The sequence below is a fragment of the Oncorhynchus mykiss genome, chromosome 17, assembly GCF_057628025.1.
Source record: "Oncorhynchus mykiss isolate SJ-2025 chromosome 17, ASM5762802v1, whole genome shotgun sequence".
NCBI classification, from domain to species: domain Eukaryota; kingdom Metazoa; phylum Chordata; class Actinopteri; order Salmoniformes; family Salmonidae; genus Oncorhynchus; species Oncorhynchus mykiss.
Genome location: NC_143038.1, coordinates 2002501 through 2018579, shown reverse-complemented (window position 1 = coordinate 2018579; position 16079 = coordinate 2002501). Strand labels below are relative to the sequence as shown.

General features: G+C 43.6%; 1 protein-coding gene across 2 annotated transcripts; it reads right to left on the bottom strand.

Moving 5' to 3' along the window:
- Nucleotides 1–3766: 3766 nt before the first annotated feature.
- Nucleotides 3767–12572, bottom strand: lyl1 (LYL1 basic helix-loop-helix family member). 2 transcript variants are annotated; one of them, XM_036949284.2, is made up of 4 exons: nt 11798–12572; nt 8458–9975; nt 5628–5722; nt 3767–5228 (listed from the first exon to the last, which is right to left on the bottom strand). In XM_036949284.2, the coding sequence occupies exons 2-4, from the start codon at nt 9210–9212 to the stop codon at nt 4705–4707; spliced, it is 1374 nt and encodes a 457-aa protein (XP_036805179.2). In that variant the 5' UTR covers nt 9213–9975; nt 11798–12572; the 3' UTR covers nt 3767–4704. The 2 variants fall into 2 exon arrangements, with proteins under 2 accessions (XP_036805179.2, XP_090060530.1); XM_090204404.1 differs by having other exon boundaries at nt 9004–9975; nt 11798–12477.
- Between the last annotated feature and the right edge of the window lie 3507 nt (nt 12573–16079).

Genomic DNA, 16079 nt, shown 5'->3' with positions numbered 1-16079 from the left:
TATCATCTCTCCTCGCTGTACCACTTTATCATCTCTCCTCGCTGTACCACTTTATCATCTCTCCTCGCTGTACCACTTTATCATCTCTCCTCGCTGTACCACTTTATCATCTCTCCTCGCTGTACCACTTTATCATCTCTCCTCGCTGTACCACTTTATCATCTCTCCTCGCTGTACCACTTTATCATCTCTCCTCGCTGTACCACTTTATCATCTCTCCTCGCTGTACCACTTTATCATCTCTCCTCGCTGTACCACTTTATCATCTCTCCTCGCTGTACCACTTTATCATCTCTCCTTGCTGTACCACTTTATCATCTCTCCTCGCTGTACCACTTTATCATCTCTCCTCGCTGTACCACTTTATCATCTCTCCTCGCTGTACCACTTTATCATCTCTCCTCGCTGTACCACTTTATCATCTCTCCTCGCTGTACCACTTTATCATCTCTCCTCGCTGTACCACTTTATCATCTCTCCTCGCTGTACCACTTTATCATCTCTCCTCGCCGTACCACTTTATCATCTCTCCTCGCCGTACCACTTTATCATCTCTCCTCGCCGTACCACTTTATCATCTCTCCTCGCTGTACCACCTTTGTTTTGTCTTTGTGTGCCTCCATGTTGTGAAAAAGTTACTTTTTCTTTATCAGAATAATTATTCTACTAGGTTTCCATAACTAGGTTTCCATAACTAGGTTTCCATAACTAGGTTTCCATAACTAGGTTTCCATGACTAGGTTTCCATAACTAGGTTTCCATAACTAGGTTTCCATAACTAGGTTTCCATCCAATATGCACATTTTCCCACCAGTGGTGTGTCTCCACCAAACTGACTTGTTGAGGATAAAAATCAGTGTGTGATGACGTAGTGCACAAAAACATGTATTTTTCGGTTAAGGTTTCTTGTACTGAATAAAAATTGAAAGTTCAACGTGTTTCCTTCGCTTTTTTACCGATAGTTGTGACACAAAAACTGTTGCATTAAATAGCATATGTGCCTACTCTGGTCGTGCGCGCCAGCCAACAACAGCTATACAGTGCAGGTAATGCAGGCGGTGCAGGTAGGCTAGTCTACATGATGAGATTATTATGGCTAAGAGAGAGAATATTTTGTCAAACAGCAGTCAAGCACCAATCATCATGTCACCAGAATAAGACATTTTTGGAAAGGTGTATCAAGAGGACCACACATCATATCATCGTGTGACTCCAAGTTTACGTCGATATGATGGTTATTATATCAATATTTACGCATAAAGGCATTTCCACCGCCATTTCACGTATAATACACCACCCCTTACCCTCCACCACCACCAACACCACCACCCCTTACCCTCCACCCCCCCCCCACCACCAACACCACCACCCCTTACCCTTTTCCACCTTTCTTTTTTCGAACCGGTACTCTCTCTCTCTCTCTCTCATGGTTATAAATCAGTCATGTAACTAACCAACACAAACAAACAACCATAAACAGAAGGATGGAAACCATGTATTGAACGAAGCTTATTTCCTAAATGTAATGGATGACTGATTGAGTGCAGACAAGGCATTCTCTCAGAGTGGTATTATAGGGGTAGTGTTAGGGTTGAGCTTGGATGTGGACATGAAGTTAGGGTTAGGGTTGAGCTGGGATGTGGACATGAAGTTGGTGTTAGGGTTGAGCTGGGATGTGGACATGAAGTTGGTGTTAGGGTTGAGCTTGGATGTGGACATGAAGTTGGTGTTAGGGTTGAGCTGGGATGTGGACATGAAGTTGGTGTTAGGGTTGAGCTTGGATGTGGACATGAAGTTAGGGTTAGGGTTGAGCTGGGATGTGGACATGAAGTTGGTGTTAGGGTTGAGCTGGGATGTGGACAGGAAGTTGGTGTTAGGGTTGAGCTGGGATGTGGACATGAAGTTGGTGTTAGGGTTGAGCTTGGATGTGGACATGAAGTTAGGGTTAGGGTTGAGCTGGGATGTGGACATGAAGTTGGTGTTAGGGTTGAGCTGGGATGTGGACAGGAAGTTGGTGTTAGGGTTGAGCTTGGATGTGGACATGAAGTTAGGGTTAGGGTTGAGCTGGGATGTGGACATGAAGTTGGTGTTAGGGTTGAGCTGGGATGTGGACATGAAGTTGGTGTTAGGGTTGAGCTTGGATGTGGACATGAAGTTGGTGTTAGGGTTGAGCTGGGATGTGGACATGAAGTTGGTGTTAGGGTTGAGCTTGGATGTGGACATGAAGTTAGGGTTAGGGTTGAGCTGGGATGTGGACATGAAGTTGGTGTTAGGGTTGAGCTGGGATGTGGACAGGAAGTTGGTGTTAGGGTTGAGCTGGGATGTGGACATGAAGTTGGTGTTAGGGTTGAGCTTGGATGTGGACATGAAGTTAGGGTTAGGGTTGAGCTGGGATGTGGACATGAAGTTGGTGTTAGGGTTGAGCTGGGATGTGGACAGGAAGTTGGTGTTAGGGTTGAGCTTGGATGTGGACAGGAAGTTGGTGTTAGGGTTGAGCTGGGATGTGGACAGGAAGTTGGTGTTAGGGTTGAGCTGGGATGTGGACATGAAGTTGGTGTTAGGGTTGAGCTTGGATGTGGACAGGAAGTTGGTGTTAGGGTTGAGCTGGGATGTGGACAGGAAGTTGGTGTTAGGGTTGAGCTTGGATGTGGACATGAAGTTAGGGTTAGGGTTGAGCTGGGATGTGGACATGAAGCTAGGGTTAGGGTTGAGCTGGGATGTGGACATGAAGCTACCAACTGGGCACACACTGCTTGAATCAGCGTTGGTTCCACGTCATTACAATGAAATCATGTTGAACGTGGAATAGACTTTGAATCTGTGCACAGTGGGTAGGGTTAGGGTTATGGGCTATGGCTTGGGTTAGGGTTGAGCTGGGATGTGGACAGGAAGTTGGTGTTAGGGTTGAGCTGGGATGTGGACATGAAGTTGGTGTTAGGGTTGAGCTGGGATGTGGACATGAAGTTGGTGTTAGGGTTGAGCTGGGATGTGGACAGGAAGTTGGTGTTAGGGTTGAGCTGGGATGTGGACATGAAGTTGGTGTTAGGGTTGAGCTGGGATGTGGACATGAAGTTGGTGTTAGGGTTGAGCTGGGATGTGGACAGGAAGTTGGTGTTAGGGTTGAGCTGGGATGTGGACAGAAAGTTGGTGTTAGGGTTGAGCTGGGATGTGGACAGGAAGTTGGTGTTAGGGTTGAGCTGGGATGTGGACAGGAAGTTGGTGTTAGGGTTGAGCTGGGATGTGGACATGAAGTTGGTGTTAGGGTTGAGCTGGGATGTGGACATGAAGTTAGGGTTAGGGTTGAGCTGGGATGTGGACAGGAGGTTAGGGTTGAGCTGGGATGTGGACATGAAGTTGGTGTTAGGGTTGAGCTGGGATGTGGACATGAAGTTAGGGTTAGGGTTGAGCTGGGATGTGGACAGGAGGTTAGGGTTGAGCTGGGATGTGGACATGAAGCTAGGGTTAGGGTTGAGCTGGGATGTGGACAGGAAGTTGGTGTTAGGGTTGAGCTGGGCTGTGGACAGGAAGTTGGTGTTAGGGTTGAGCTGGGATGTGGACAGGAAGTTGGTGTTAGGGTTGAGCTGGGATGTGGACAGGAAGTTGGTGTTAGGGTTGAGCTGGGATGTGGACAGGAAGTTGGTGTTAGGGTTGAGCTGGGATGTGGACAGGAAGTTAGGGTTAGGGTTGAACTGGGATGTGGACATGAAGCTAGGGTTCATATTAATTCATTCGTATTAGATAAATAAAAATACAAAATGTTCTTATGTGCACTTTCTCACAACACACTTTTTATAGGATCACAAACCAACTTACAGCCATAAAATAAGCACGGTTGATTTTCTGAACACAAAAACACATCTTCACCCCTTCACACAACAATACTTTGCCAGCGACTACACTGTCTGTTTCTCAAACTGGACACAGCAGCGAAACAATTGTATGGGTTGAGAAATTGTGCTGATAACAGGGCTGCATGTATTCTGGAGTGCAATAAGAGGATGTTGAATAAGGAAGAGAGAACTAAAACACTCTTTATTTCGGTCAGCTAGCACGGTCAATGTCCCGTATGGCACCCTATTCCCTACATAGTGCACTACTTTTGACCAGTAGTGCACTAAACAGGAAATAGGGTGCCATTTGGGACAACTGTGTCACAATGTTGTCCTGTAAGGGAGGGCGGGTGGGACCATCTTCTTCATCTGACTAAAGAAAGAAAATAGGAAACTTCAAAAATTGCCACATAAACTACTGGCTGAAGGTTACCGTCATTGATGTTTTTTGATGTCTCAAACTTCAGGAAGCAAAGCCATGAGGTCAACATGGCTCCTTCAGAGGTTTTAGGGCAACTGACACTGTGCTGACTGGATGTACAAACAGTCAAGCCTACATTTCCCAGGTAGCCCTATAGAAGCCTCAGTTCGGATGAAACAGCTTACGTTACCCAGAAAGCCTCAGTCCCACACTGCAGGACACAAAATCCAGACAGAGGGGCAGTTAAACACTACCACAAACTGCTACAAGAACTCAGAACTGACCTTGCAGATATACCATGTCATTGAAAGAACTACATCGATTCCAAAAGTCTCATAGATTGCTGGTAGAGTAGTAAGTATACTGTACATTTTTGTCCTTTCTGTCAGTTTGTCGGATATTATTTACTACCAGGTATTCAATTTTGTCCTCTTTGTGACGTCACATGTCATGTCACCGCTGGTCGTTGGCAAGTGTCACCGCAGTCCGAATCTGACCTTTGACCTTTCCCGGAATGCCCCGCGGCACCACCATTGAGCTCTTAGCCCCGCCCCCCAGGTTCTCCTCACTGTCTGTGTTGCTATAGCAACTGGAGGTCGGGGAGGTTGCCAAGGCGATGATCGATGAGTCTGTGGAGTCTCCTCTGTCGTGGTAGACCATAGTTGAAGAGGGAGTGTCACCCTGGAAAAGTGGGTGCATATCCTTGTTGTTCAGCCCCGCTTGGGCCCTCTCATCCTGGGTCTCCTCCTCAGGCGAGCCCCTGGCTTTGTCTTGGGACTGGTCGTTGAGCAGGGTGACAAGGAAGTCGATGTACTTCATGGCCAGTCGGAGGATCTCATTCTTGGAGAGCTTCTTGTCCGGAGGGTGGGTGGGGATGAGCCTGCGGAGGTCTGAGAAGGCCCCGTTGACGTTCTGCTGGCGCCAGCGCTCCCGGCTGTTGGTGAACACACGCCTCGCCAGCTTCTGAGGAGGGCCCGCTGAATGAGGATACACAGGCACAGTGCATTAAATACACATACCTACTAGTATGCACATGTACATACACGCAACTGAATATCAGGAAGGTGTTCCTAATATTTGGTATACTCAGTGTATATCACAGGAGGTTGGTGGCACCTTAATTGGGGAGGACGGGCTTGTGGTAATGACTGGAGCGGAATCAGAGGACTGGTATCAAATCCATCACATACATAGTTTCCAGGATGCCATTCCATTTACTCCGTTCCGACCCTTATCATGAGCTGTCCTCCCCTCAGCAGCCTCATGTGGTGTATGTGTACATACATACACTACATAAACTGTATCTCATTGATTTATCATATGCTGGTATTGGTCAGTAGTCCATGGACAGTCACACCAGTTTATCTTCTATTTACCATCACTGAGATCCAATTCATAGTGTGAGGAGGACCGTCTCTTGATGCTTCTACTGGAAAAGATTCCATAGTTACCAGAGGGACCAAGATGAGAACTGAGAGAGAGAAGGAGAGAATCAAATCAAATCAAATCTCATTTTAACGGTGGCTTACAAATACTTAACAGATGTTATTGCAGGTGTAGCGAAATGCTTGTGTTACTAGCTCCAACAGTGCAGTAATATCTAACATACACAACAATACACATGAATCTTGGAATTAAGAAATATAGAAACATTAGGACAAGCAATGTTGGAGTCCGGAGTACAAATGTATATTTGCAGTTGAAGTCGGAAGTTTACATACACTTAGGTTGGAGTTATTAAAACTAGTTTTTAAACCACTCCACAAATGTCTTGTTAACAAACTATAGTTTGGCAAGTCGGTTAGGACATCTACTTTGTGCATGACACAATTCCAGTGGGTCAGAAGTTTACATACACTAAGTTGACTGTGCCTTTAAACAGATTGGAAAATTCCCAAAAATTATGTCATGACTTTAGAAGATTCTGATAGGCTCATTGACATCATCTGAGTCAATTGGAGGTGTAGCTGTGGATGTATTTCAAGGCCTACCTTCAAACTCAGTGCCTCTTTGCTTGACATCATGGGAAAATCAAAAGAAATCAGCCAAGACCTCAGAAAAAAAAATGGTAGACCTCCACAAGTCTGGTTCACCCTTGGGAGCAATTTCCAAACACCTGAAGGTACCACGTTCTGTACAAACAATAGTACGCAAGTATAAACACCATGGAACCACGCAGCCATCATACCGCTCAGGAAGGAGGCTCGTTCTGTCTCCTAGAGATGAACGTACTTTGGTGCGAAAACTGCAAATCAATCCCTGAACAACAGCAAAGAACCTTGTGAAGATGCTGGAGGAAACAGGTACAAAAGTATCTATATCCACAGTAAAACAAGTCCTATATCGACATAACCTGAAAGGCGCTCAGCAAGAAAGAAGCCACTACTCCAAAACCGCTATTAAAAAAACAGACTACGGTTTGCAACTGCACATGGGGACAAAGATCGTACTTTTTGGAGAAACGTCCTCTGGTCTGATGTAACAAAAATAGAACTGTTTGGCCATAATGACCATCGTTATGTTTGGAGGAAAAAGGGGGATGCTTGCAAGACGAAGAACACCATCCCAACCGTAAAGCACGGGGGTGGCAGCATCATGTTGTGGGGGTGCTTTGCTGCAGGAGGGACTGGTGCACTTCACAAAATAGATGTCATCATGAGGCAGGGAAATTATGTGGATATATTGAAGCAACATCTCAAGACATCAGTCAGGAAGTTAAAGCTTGGTCGCAAATGGGTCTTCCAAATGGACAATGACTCCAAGCATACTTCCAAAGTTGTGGCCAAGTGGCTTAAGGACAACAAAGTCAAGGTATTGGAGTGGCCATCACAAAGCCCTGACCTCAATTTCATAGAAAATTTGTGGGCAGAAGGAGGCCTACAAACCTGGCTCGGTTACACCAGCTCTGTCAGGAGGAATGGGCCAAAATTCACCCAACTTATTGTGGGAAGCTTGTGGAAGGCTACCCGAAATGTTTGACCCAAGTTAAACAATTTAAAGGTAATGCTAGCAAATACTAATTGAATGTATGTAAACTTCTGACCCACTGGGAATGTGATGAAAGAAATAAAAGCTGAAATAAATAATTTTCTCTACTATTATTCTGACATTTCACATTCTTAAAATAAAGTGGTGATCCTAACTGACCTAAAACAGGGAATTTTTACTAGGATTAAATGTCAGGAATTGTGAAAAACTGAGTTTAAATGTATTTGGCTAAGGTGTATGTAAACTTCTGACTTCAACTGTGTTTATTCGTGGTGGGACGTGTAGACATTGTGGACAGTCTGTGGATAGAATATGTAGTATATCTGAAGAATACGTAGGATAGACTTGTATATGTATAGCAAAAGTTAAATATAATGGCCTTGACTAGACTACAGTATAACCATATGAAAGTGGGTAAAACAGTATGTAAACATTATGAAACATTATTATAGTGGCGTCCAAAGAGGGAGGAACGTGAGAGAGTTTTCATTGGAAATGAAAGATAACAAACAAAAGTATGCAAGCAATAAAATAATATAAACTGTAGAAGTACAAACGATGCTATTCAGGGGAGTAATCATATTTTAAATGGTTTTCAAATTGTTAAATGGATTTGAAATGGCAAAAAAAAACATTTCAAATTGACTGAGGGAGAGAAAGCGAGCAAAGCGATCTGTATGGTGATTATGTTTGGGATGTTGATGGAGTGTGCATGCTGTCAGCAGGCTCTCTCTCGTTAGGGCTGACACTGGCAGAGACATGCTGCTAGAATAGAACAACGCTCCTGCTGAAAACGAAGAGGAAGAAGGATATTTCATCATACTGATTCTAGGAAATGGGGCTCTATGGGGAAGTAGTAGTTCTAGTTTAATAATTGGTTAGGATTTAAGGGTTAGGAAAAGCAGAAAGAGAAATCTACGTTATAAACAGTCAGTTGTTGTAGTGAAACTGTCAGTTATAGTGAAACAGTTTGCCATACAGTATCAGCAAGCCAGTCATAACATGAAATATGATAATGCAAGTGGAGGCTGCTGAGGGGAGGACAGCTCATAATAATGGCTGGAATGGAGTCATTGGAATGACATCAAACACATGGAAAACACGTGTTTGATGTCATTCCATTGACTACATTCCAGCCATTATTATGAGCTGTCCTCCCCTCAGCAGCCTCCACTGGATAATGGAATATAATGTGAATATGAAACATTTCCCTATCACCTGCTGAAGAAGTGGTGTGATGGCAGGTACTGGTGGGGCAGCAGGGGGCCCTGGGAGGGGATGGGTGGGGCCCCTGGTCTGGTCCCTGACAGAGAGGTGAGCTGGGTGAGGCGGATGGCCCCGTGGTGGTGGGTGTGATGGTAAGGGTCATGGTGGTGGGGGTGGTTGGGGATGGGGTGCAGGGTGGTTAGAGGGGTGTTACTGGGGAGGGAGAGGGGGTGGGGGGGTTTACTGTGTCCCAGACTAATAACAGGGATGTGGGGAGGGAGGGGGGCAATAGAGGAAAAGGAGGAAGAAGAGGAGGAGGAGGATGGGGGGAGGATGGCAGGGGTAGTGGATGTAGACACTGGGGCTGGGAGGAGGGGAGGCGGAGAGGAGGAGGGGGCTTTCGGAGAGGAGCGAATGAAACCTCCTCCCTTGGTGTTGTTTGTTTCCATGGAGACCGGTGGTTCAGGTGCGATGTTGGTGGCGGCAGGGTGGTCAAGCAACTTGGTAGGGGACTCTGGAGGTGGAGGAGGGGAGGCAGGGGGGCTAGGTGGGACAAACCTGTCTCCCGGACTCCCTGCTTCATTATCCGGTGGTGGGCTGCTAGCGTCAAGTGAAGCCGGTGAGGGGGTCTGCTGAGGGCTCAGTCGTTCAGACTCCGACAGGGGGTCAGAGGGAGGGTTCAGTTTCTCCATCATGGTACCTGTGGGAAGGCACCCCACCACTGCACCCCTCACCCCTTCCGCTGTTCTGTCTCTCTCACCCAGCATAGTGTCTCGGCCACTAGCTGCTGCTGCTAGACGCCTATAGACCTCCACAGACCTCTCTCAGCCCCGGTCCTCTGCGGCTACTCCAGATAATATCTCCTTATTATGCTGTTAGTCCCCTGGTCCTCCTGAACGACGGGTTGTCTACTGCTGTTATTAATCAGTCCAGAGATGTCTGTGATGGGCTGTCTGGGTCCTGGGTTTTCAGGGGTCAGGTGTCAGTGGGTGGTGTTGAAGCTAAGGCTGATGGCCTCGGGTTTGGCTCAGTCCAGTCTTATTGTCACCTCTCATTCTGAGGGCTGTTGCATGTGTGAGAGCGAGTGTGTGTGTGAGAGCGAGTGTGTGTGTGTGAGTTTGTGTGTGTGTGAGAGAGAGAGAGAAGGAAAAAAAGGAGAGAGCGTGTGAGTGTGATCTTGCATTCATGGCCCCACTCAAGAGGCTGTGTCCAATCTACAGTGGCTGGGCAGACGATGCTAACATCAATAATCATGTGCCAGTGTTTACTAGTGGTCTGACCGAGGCGTCTCTGGATCTTCTTGGAGCTCCACAGCAGACTGGTTGGTCTGGTTTTAAGTTAAGTAGTCTAGACTTTTTCCCAATAGTACATCCTGAAGAATAGCCAAGTCCGTTGTCTTTGAATGAGTCACCTTCGGCCGACACTGTTGATTAGTCCCCCAGTCTGTCTGTCTGTCTTTTCGGATATGAATCAAACTGTCCATACAATCCACATTGTCCCAGGTGCATAAAGATTGGACGGTTTTCAAACCTGTAGAACAAAAGAGATAAGACACATTTGCTTTACATGATTTAGTGGGTCAAAGACTGGAATGAATGAAATGTTATTTTCCTGTCAAATCACCAGTTGGCAACCCATCCCTTAATGGATTAATTGGCACATAAACAAACATTACAATAATTCACTTTGGTAATTCAGTGATAATTCTTCTTCTGGAAGTGGTGAATATAAAATAAAGATAGATTAAGAATTTGGAATTAATTAGGAAATTAAAATGACACATTTTTCCATATATAATCTACATCGAAGCTAAATCTAGTATCCCTGGCCCTCTCACGGGCTGATGACAGGCTCAACATGGTTGTCATGGGTGTCCATTGTTTGGTATCATACTGCGTGTGTGTTTTCCTCATTTCAAGGAAGTTCACAGTTGTCTTCTAGGTTCTGCTTCTGCAAGACTTGGATGATTCATTATTCATGGCTGGATTGTGCAACCGTCTCTTCTCCTTATGCAAAGCCATATGTTTGGGGCCAATCCAACACATCACTGAGTACCTGCCTCTGTATTACCAAGCGTGGTGGTGGCTGCATCATGGCAACGGTATGCTCGACATCAGCAAAGGCTGGGGGAGTTTTTTAGGATAAAAAGAAACGGAATAGAGCTAAGCACAGGCAAAATCCTAGAGGAAAACCTGGTTCAGTCTGCTTTTCAACAGACACTAGGATACAAATTCACCTTTCTGCAGGACAGTAACCTAAAACACGAGGCCAAATCTACACGGGAGTTGATTACCAGGAAGACGGCGAATGTTCCTGAGCGGTGAAGCTACAGTTTTGACTTAAATCTGCATGAAAATTGCTGTCTAGCCTTGATCCCCAACACCTCGACAGAGATTGAAGAATTTTAAAAATGATAATGGGCAAATATTGCACAATTCAGGTGTGTAAAGAAACGTACCCAAGAAGCCTCACAGCTGTCATCGCTGCTAAAGGTGTTACTAGCGTGTAGTGACTCAGGGAGGTGAATACTTATCTAATCAATAAATATTACTGTTTACTTTTTCATTCATCTAACAAAACATTTTGGAATTTTTCTTCCACTGACATTCTAAAGTATTTCGTGTAGATCATTGGTAAGAAATGACATATATCTTGAGAGAGAGAACAGGCAAGGTGAGCTTTCAATATAAACATTTGATTCATAGAAAAGTTTAATAATAAAAAATGACAATGGAAGAAATACTCCCAAATATGTGTTGAAGTCTTTCTTTTTGTTACATGTTTTTTTGTGATCAAATTATAATGTTTAATTAATTGCTTGACCATTTATTTGTGTCATGAAGAGAATGTTACCTTCAATGTTCAGCTGCCTTTATGTCTACAATTCAATTTGAACTTGATTACATCTTAGTTAATGTTCGTAACGATTCAGATTTTTTGTTGTTGTTATTCCTTGTTTCCTTTGACATGAGACCAAAATCATATTGTATTTTTGTGTAAACTCAATGCACTCATTTGTTGTTCATTTCAAGTCATAAATTATGAATATAATTTGGTGGTCTTATATCTGTATGGCTGCAAAGATACATATTTTTTATGTATATGATGTTATGTTTATTATAGCTGTGGTAAATACACAAACATGTATTTTATTGTAATGTTTTCTATATTATTTATTTTATCAAAGAACAGGCAAAAACACATAACAGGTTTTCCTCCATTTGCACAAAGAAAAATGAACTATAGCTTCAGGCAATAAATTAACAACAATAACTTACGATAAATGGCTTTGAACTCAATAGCATTTATCCTATACAGTAATATTTAAATTGACCAGTGCAGACCTACTCACCTACGCAGCATGAAAACCAGCGTGCTCTGTCAGTACAGTTGTTTACCCACAGGACCCTACAGTACCATAGGTAAGGTAGCACATGGCACATCTACTTTCCGTCCTCCTTAAATAAATTGGGAACTCCAGTAATGTTAAAAAAAATATGTAATATCAAAAATCCAAAAGATGAAGTCCAAAATTGGTAAAGGAATAACAAAATTAACATAATGCCCTTTTGAGTCCTTTGTGGTGATTCTGTTGAACGAAGGCGCACAAGCTGACAAGGTGATGCTGACCATGTCGTACTCGTGTTCTTATGTCATTCTCTAGTTCCCAATCTCTCTTTCTTTACTTTCTTCCCTCCTCTCCCTCCATGCCAGGAAGAGACAGAGCTCTAGTTGGATGGCGAGAGAGAGAGGTGAGAGAGAGTGAGAGAGAGAGAGAGAGAGAGAGAGAGAGAAAGAGGGGGCAAGAGAGAGAGAGGGAGCAAGAGAGAGAGGGAGCGAGAGGGAGCGAGAGAGAGAGGGAGAGAGAGCGAAGGGATAGACTGAGAGACACAGAAGAGAGAAAGAGAGAGAAAGAGAGAGAGACAGAGAGAGAGAACTTCGTTGCAAGGAGAGTTTTTCCGCTCCCCACTGGACAAGAGGATGTGCTAGTACAATGTGGTGGCTACTGATAACGCTCTCAAAGCCGCCTGTGGCCCGCAGATAAGGAAATGTACCCCCCTCCTCTCCTCTCCTCTCCCCCTCCCCCCAACCCCAATACCAACACACGCTCGCGCATACATGCGCATGCACACGTACGCATGCGCATACAATCTCACTCTGTATAGACATACACTCATGGGTTCACACACACACAGGCACGCGTCGTTCCACCAGGGCAGCCAATCCTAGAATATGAAGGGACTTGGATGGTAACCATAATGGAGGGAATGTGTTTGCATCACAATAGAATAACACCACAAAGGAAGCCATGCAGACACCTACAGACAATAGATCTTATTGGGGAAACCTAATATATCCATGTCCTATTTAAACTACTTCCCTGTCTGCAGCACTTGCAGCACCCTGGCTCTGACAAGTGTTTACCATAGGATCAACAGAGGTGGGAAAAGGTAGACAGAGAGAGAAAGAAAAGGATAGAGAGAAAAAGATAGAAATGGAGACCGTCCGGGTTGTTTCTGTGATTACATCATCACACCTGTGGCACTGCACTGCATGGTGGCCAATACTGTCATCTCAGTAACTTTCCTCAAGACTCTGCTTCCTCTCTCTCTCTTTCTCTCTCTCAAGGTCAATTCCTCTTTTTTATTGTCTCCGTCATTTCCTACCCAGACAGTCTGAAAGACAAACATTGCAAAGGCCCCAGAGAATGATGACCATTCGGGACCTGTGATGGCATAGTCTAAGTATCACTGTTCGTTTACATATTAAACCAATCATCATGAGTTTAGCTCCTATGAGTATAGCTCCTATGAGTTAAGCTACTATGGGTATAGCTACTATGAGTTTAGCTACTATGGGTATAGCTACTATGGGTATAGCTCCTATGAGTATAGCTCCTATGGGTATAGCTACTATGGGTATAGCTACTATGAGTTTAGCTACTATGGGTATTGCTACTATGGGTATAGCTCCAATGAGTTTAGCTACTATGAGTTTAGCTACTATGAGTATAGCTACTATGAGTTTAGCTACTATGAGTTTAGCTACTATGAGTTTAGCTACTATGAGTATAGCTACTATGAGTTTAGCTACTATGAGTTTAGCTCCTATGAGTATAGCTCCTATGAGTATAGCTCCTATGAGTATAGCTACTATGGGTATAGCTACTATGAGTATAGCTACTATGGGTATAGCTACTATGAGTTTAGCTACTATGGGTATAGCTACTATGAGTTTAGCTACTATGGGTATAGCTACTATGGGTATAGCTACTATGGGTATAGCTACTATGAGTATAGCTACTATGGGTATAGCTACTATGAGTTTAGCTACTATGGGTATAGCTACTATGAGTTTAGCTACTATGGGTATAGCTACTATGAGTTTAGCTACTATGGGTATAGCTACTATGAGTATAGCTACTATGGGTATAGCTACTATGGGTATAGCTACTATGAGTATAGCTACTATGGGTATAGCTACTATGAGTATAGCTACTATGGGTATAGCTACTATGGGTATAGCTACTATGGGTATAGCTACTATGAGTATAGCTACTATGAGTATAGCTACTATGGGTATAGCTACTATGAGTATAGCTACTATGAGTATAGCTACTATGGGTATAGCTACTATGAGTATAGCTACTATGAGTATAGCTACTATGGGTATAGCTACTATGAGTATAGCTCCTATGAGTATAGCTACTATGAGTATAGCTACTATGGGTATAGCTACTATGAGTATAGCTACTATGAGTATAGCTACTATGAGTATAGCTACTATGAGTATAGCTACTATGGGTATAGCTACTATGAGTATAGCTACTATGAGTATAGCTACTATGGGTATAGCTACTATGAGTATAGCTACTATGAGTATAGCTACTATGGGTATAGCTACTATGGGTATAGCTACGATGGGTATAGCTACTATGAGTATAGCTACTATGAGTATAGCTACTATGGGTATAGCTACTATGAGTATAGATACTATGGGTATAGCTACTATGAGTATAGCTACTATGAGTATAGCTACTATGGGTATAGCTACTATGGGTATAGCTACTATGGGTATAGCTACTATGGGTATAGCTACTATGAGTTTAGCTACTATGAGTATAGCTACTATGGGTATAGCTACTATGAGTATAGCTACTATGGGTATAGCTACTATGAGTATAGCTACTATGAGTATAGCTACTATGGGTATAGCTCCTATGAGTTTAGCTACTATGAGTATAGCTCCTATGAGTTTAGCTACTATGGGTATAGCTACTATGAGTATAGCTACTATGGGTATAGCTCCTATGAGTATAGCTACTATGAGTATAGCTACTATGGGTATAGCTACTATGGGTATAGCTACTATGGGTATAGCTACTATGGGTATAGCTACTATGAGTTTAGCTACTATGAGTATAGCTACTATGGGTATAGCTACTATGAGTATAGCTACTATGAGTATAGCTCCTATGAGTTTAGCTACTATGGGTATAGCTACTATGAGTATAGCTACTATGGGTATAGCTCCTATGAGTATAGCTACTATGGGTATAGCTCCTATGAGTATAGCTACTATGGGTATAGCTCCTATGAGTTTAGCTACTATGAGTTAAGCACCTGCAGTTTCAGTTGAAAGCACTCAAATAAATATAACTACATCTAATATTGTAGCAAGGCTGTATCTATCTGGTTGGATTTGCGTGTAACGTATAAAAAGCAACACGCGGTCTGAAGACAATTCCCCTGAGTCAGGCTTTTTGCCTGCTACCAGATATATATTCTGTTCCATGACCCGTGAGTCCCCAGGCAATAACTTAACCTTGTGCTTCTGCATTAAATTGGTAGGAATATACTTCGAATAAGTATTAAACAAAATGTACATTACACATACAGTGCAATATACATGTAAGAGAGCGTGAGCTGAAGGTAGACCCTTCAGAGCAGAGGCAAGTGTTTAACAAACTTCATCACAAATACATGTACATATGATCATTTATATTGCTCTGTCTGTAAAGCCTTTATCCGTTCTTAAAGCTGACATCAAAAGAGTGCACGGCAGCCCAGTCCAGTTGAACACAAAACATCCCCAGTCAGATTGGGCCTCCGTCTTCAAAGACTGCATGCCTAACTGACCTCAGAGTTCACAGACAATCAACTCTTTTATGCTCTCTCACCCGTGACAAAAAGAGAGAAGAAACTAGACAAATTGTTGACATTTTCATTTGGGCTCCTGCGGTACTGTGTGAAACCCGAAATGTAGATCAGGAATAATAATAGCAACAAAACCCTAACAGACCACTTCCGCTTCACCCCTGACCGAGGAAGAAAGCAGAGGGGATTTGTTTTAATGTCAGGCCGACAACGTTTTCTCATGCAAAACACTAAACAATCAGCTCAATATAAATGTCCCGAGGAAGAAATCAGAGTTGTTTCGGCTCGGTTTTAATGTTAGATTGTTTTCATGTCAGAGCGACAACGTTCTCTCACATTCTCTCAACGTTCTTCTTAATAAAAATGTCCTGAGACATTGTCAGGAGCCTGTATAGTGTAATTACAGCTTTGGTCAATAGGGAGGATTTGCAGGTAATTGGTGTGTGTGTGTGTGCATCAGTGTGTGCATGCGTGTGT

Excerpts from the sequence above, each read along its gene's own strand:
- lyl1 (XM_036949284.2), bottom strand. The coding sequence starts at position 9,212 with ATGCTGGGTGAGAGAGACAGAACAGCGGAAGGGGTGAGGGGTGCAGTG. Across the intron at positions 5,723-8,457 it reads TCACACCACTTCTTCAGCAG|TTCTCATCTTGGTCCCTCTG; the intron begins GTGATAGGGAAA and ends TCTCTCTCTCAG. Across the intron at positions 5,229-5,627 it reads TGAATTGGATCTCAGTGATG|CGGGCCCTCCTCAGAAGCTG; the intron begins GTAAATAGAAGA and ends ATCCTCATTCAG.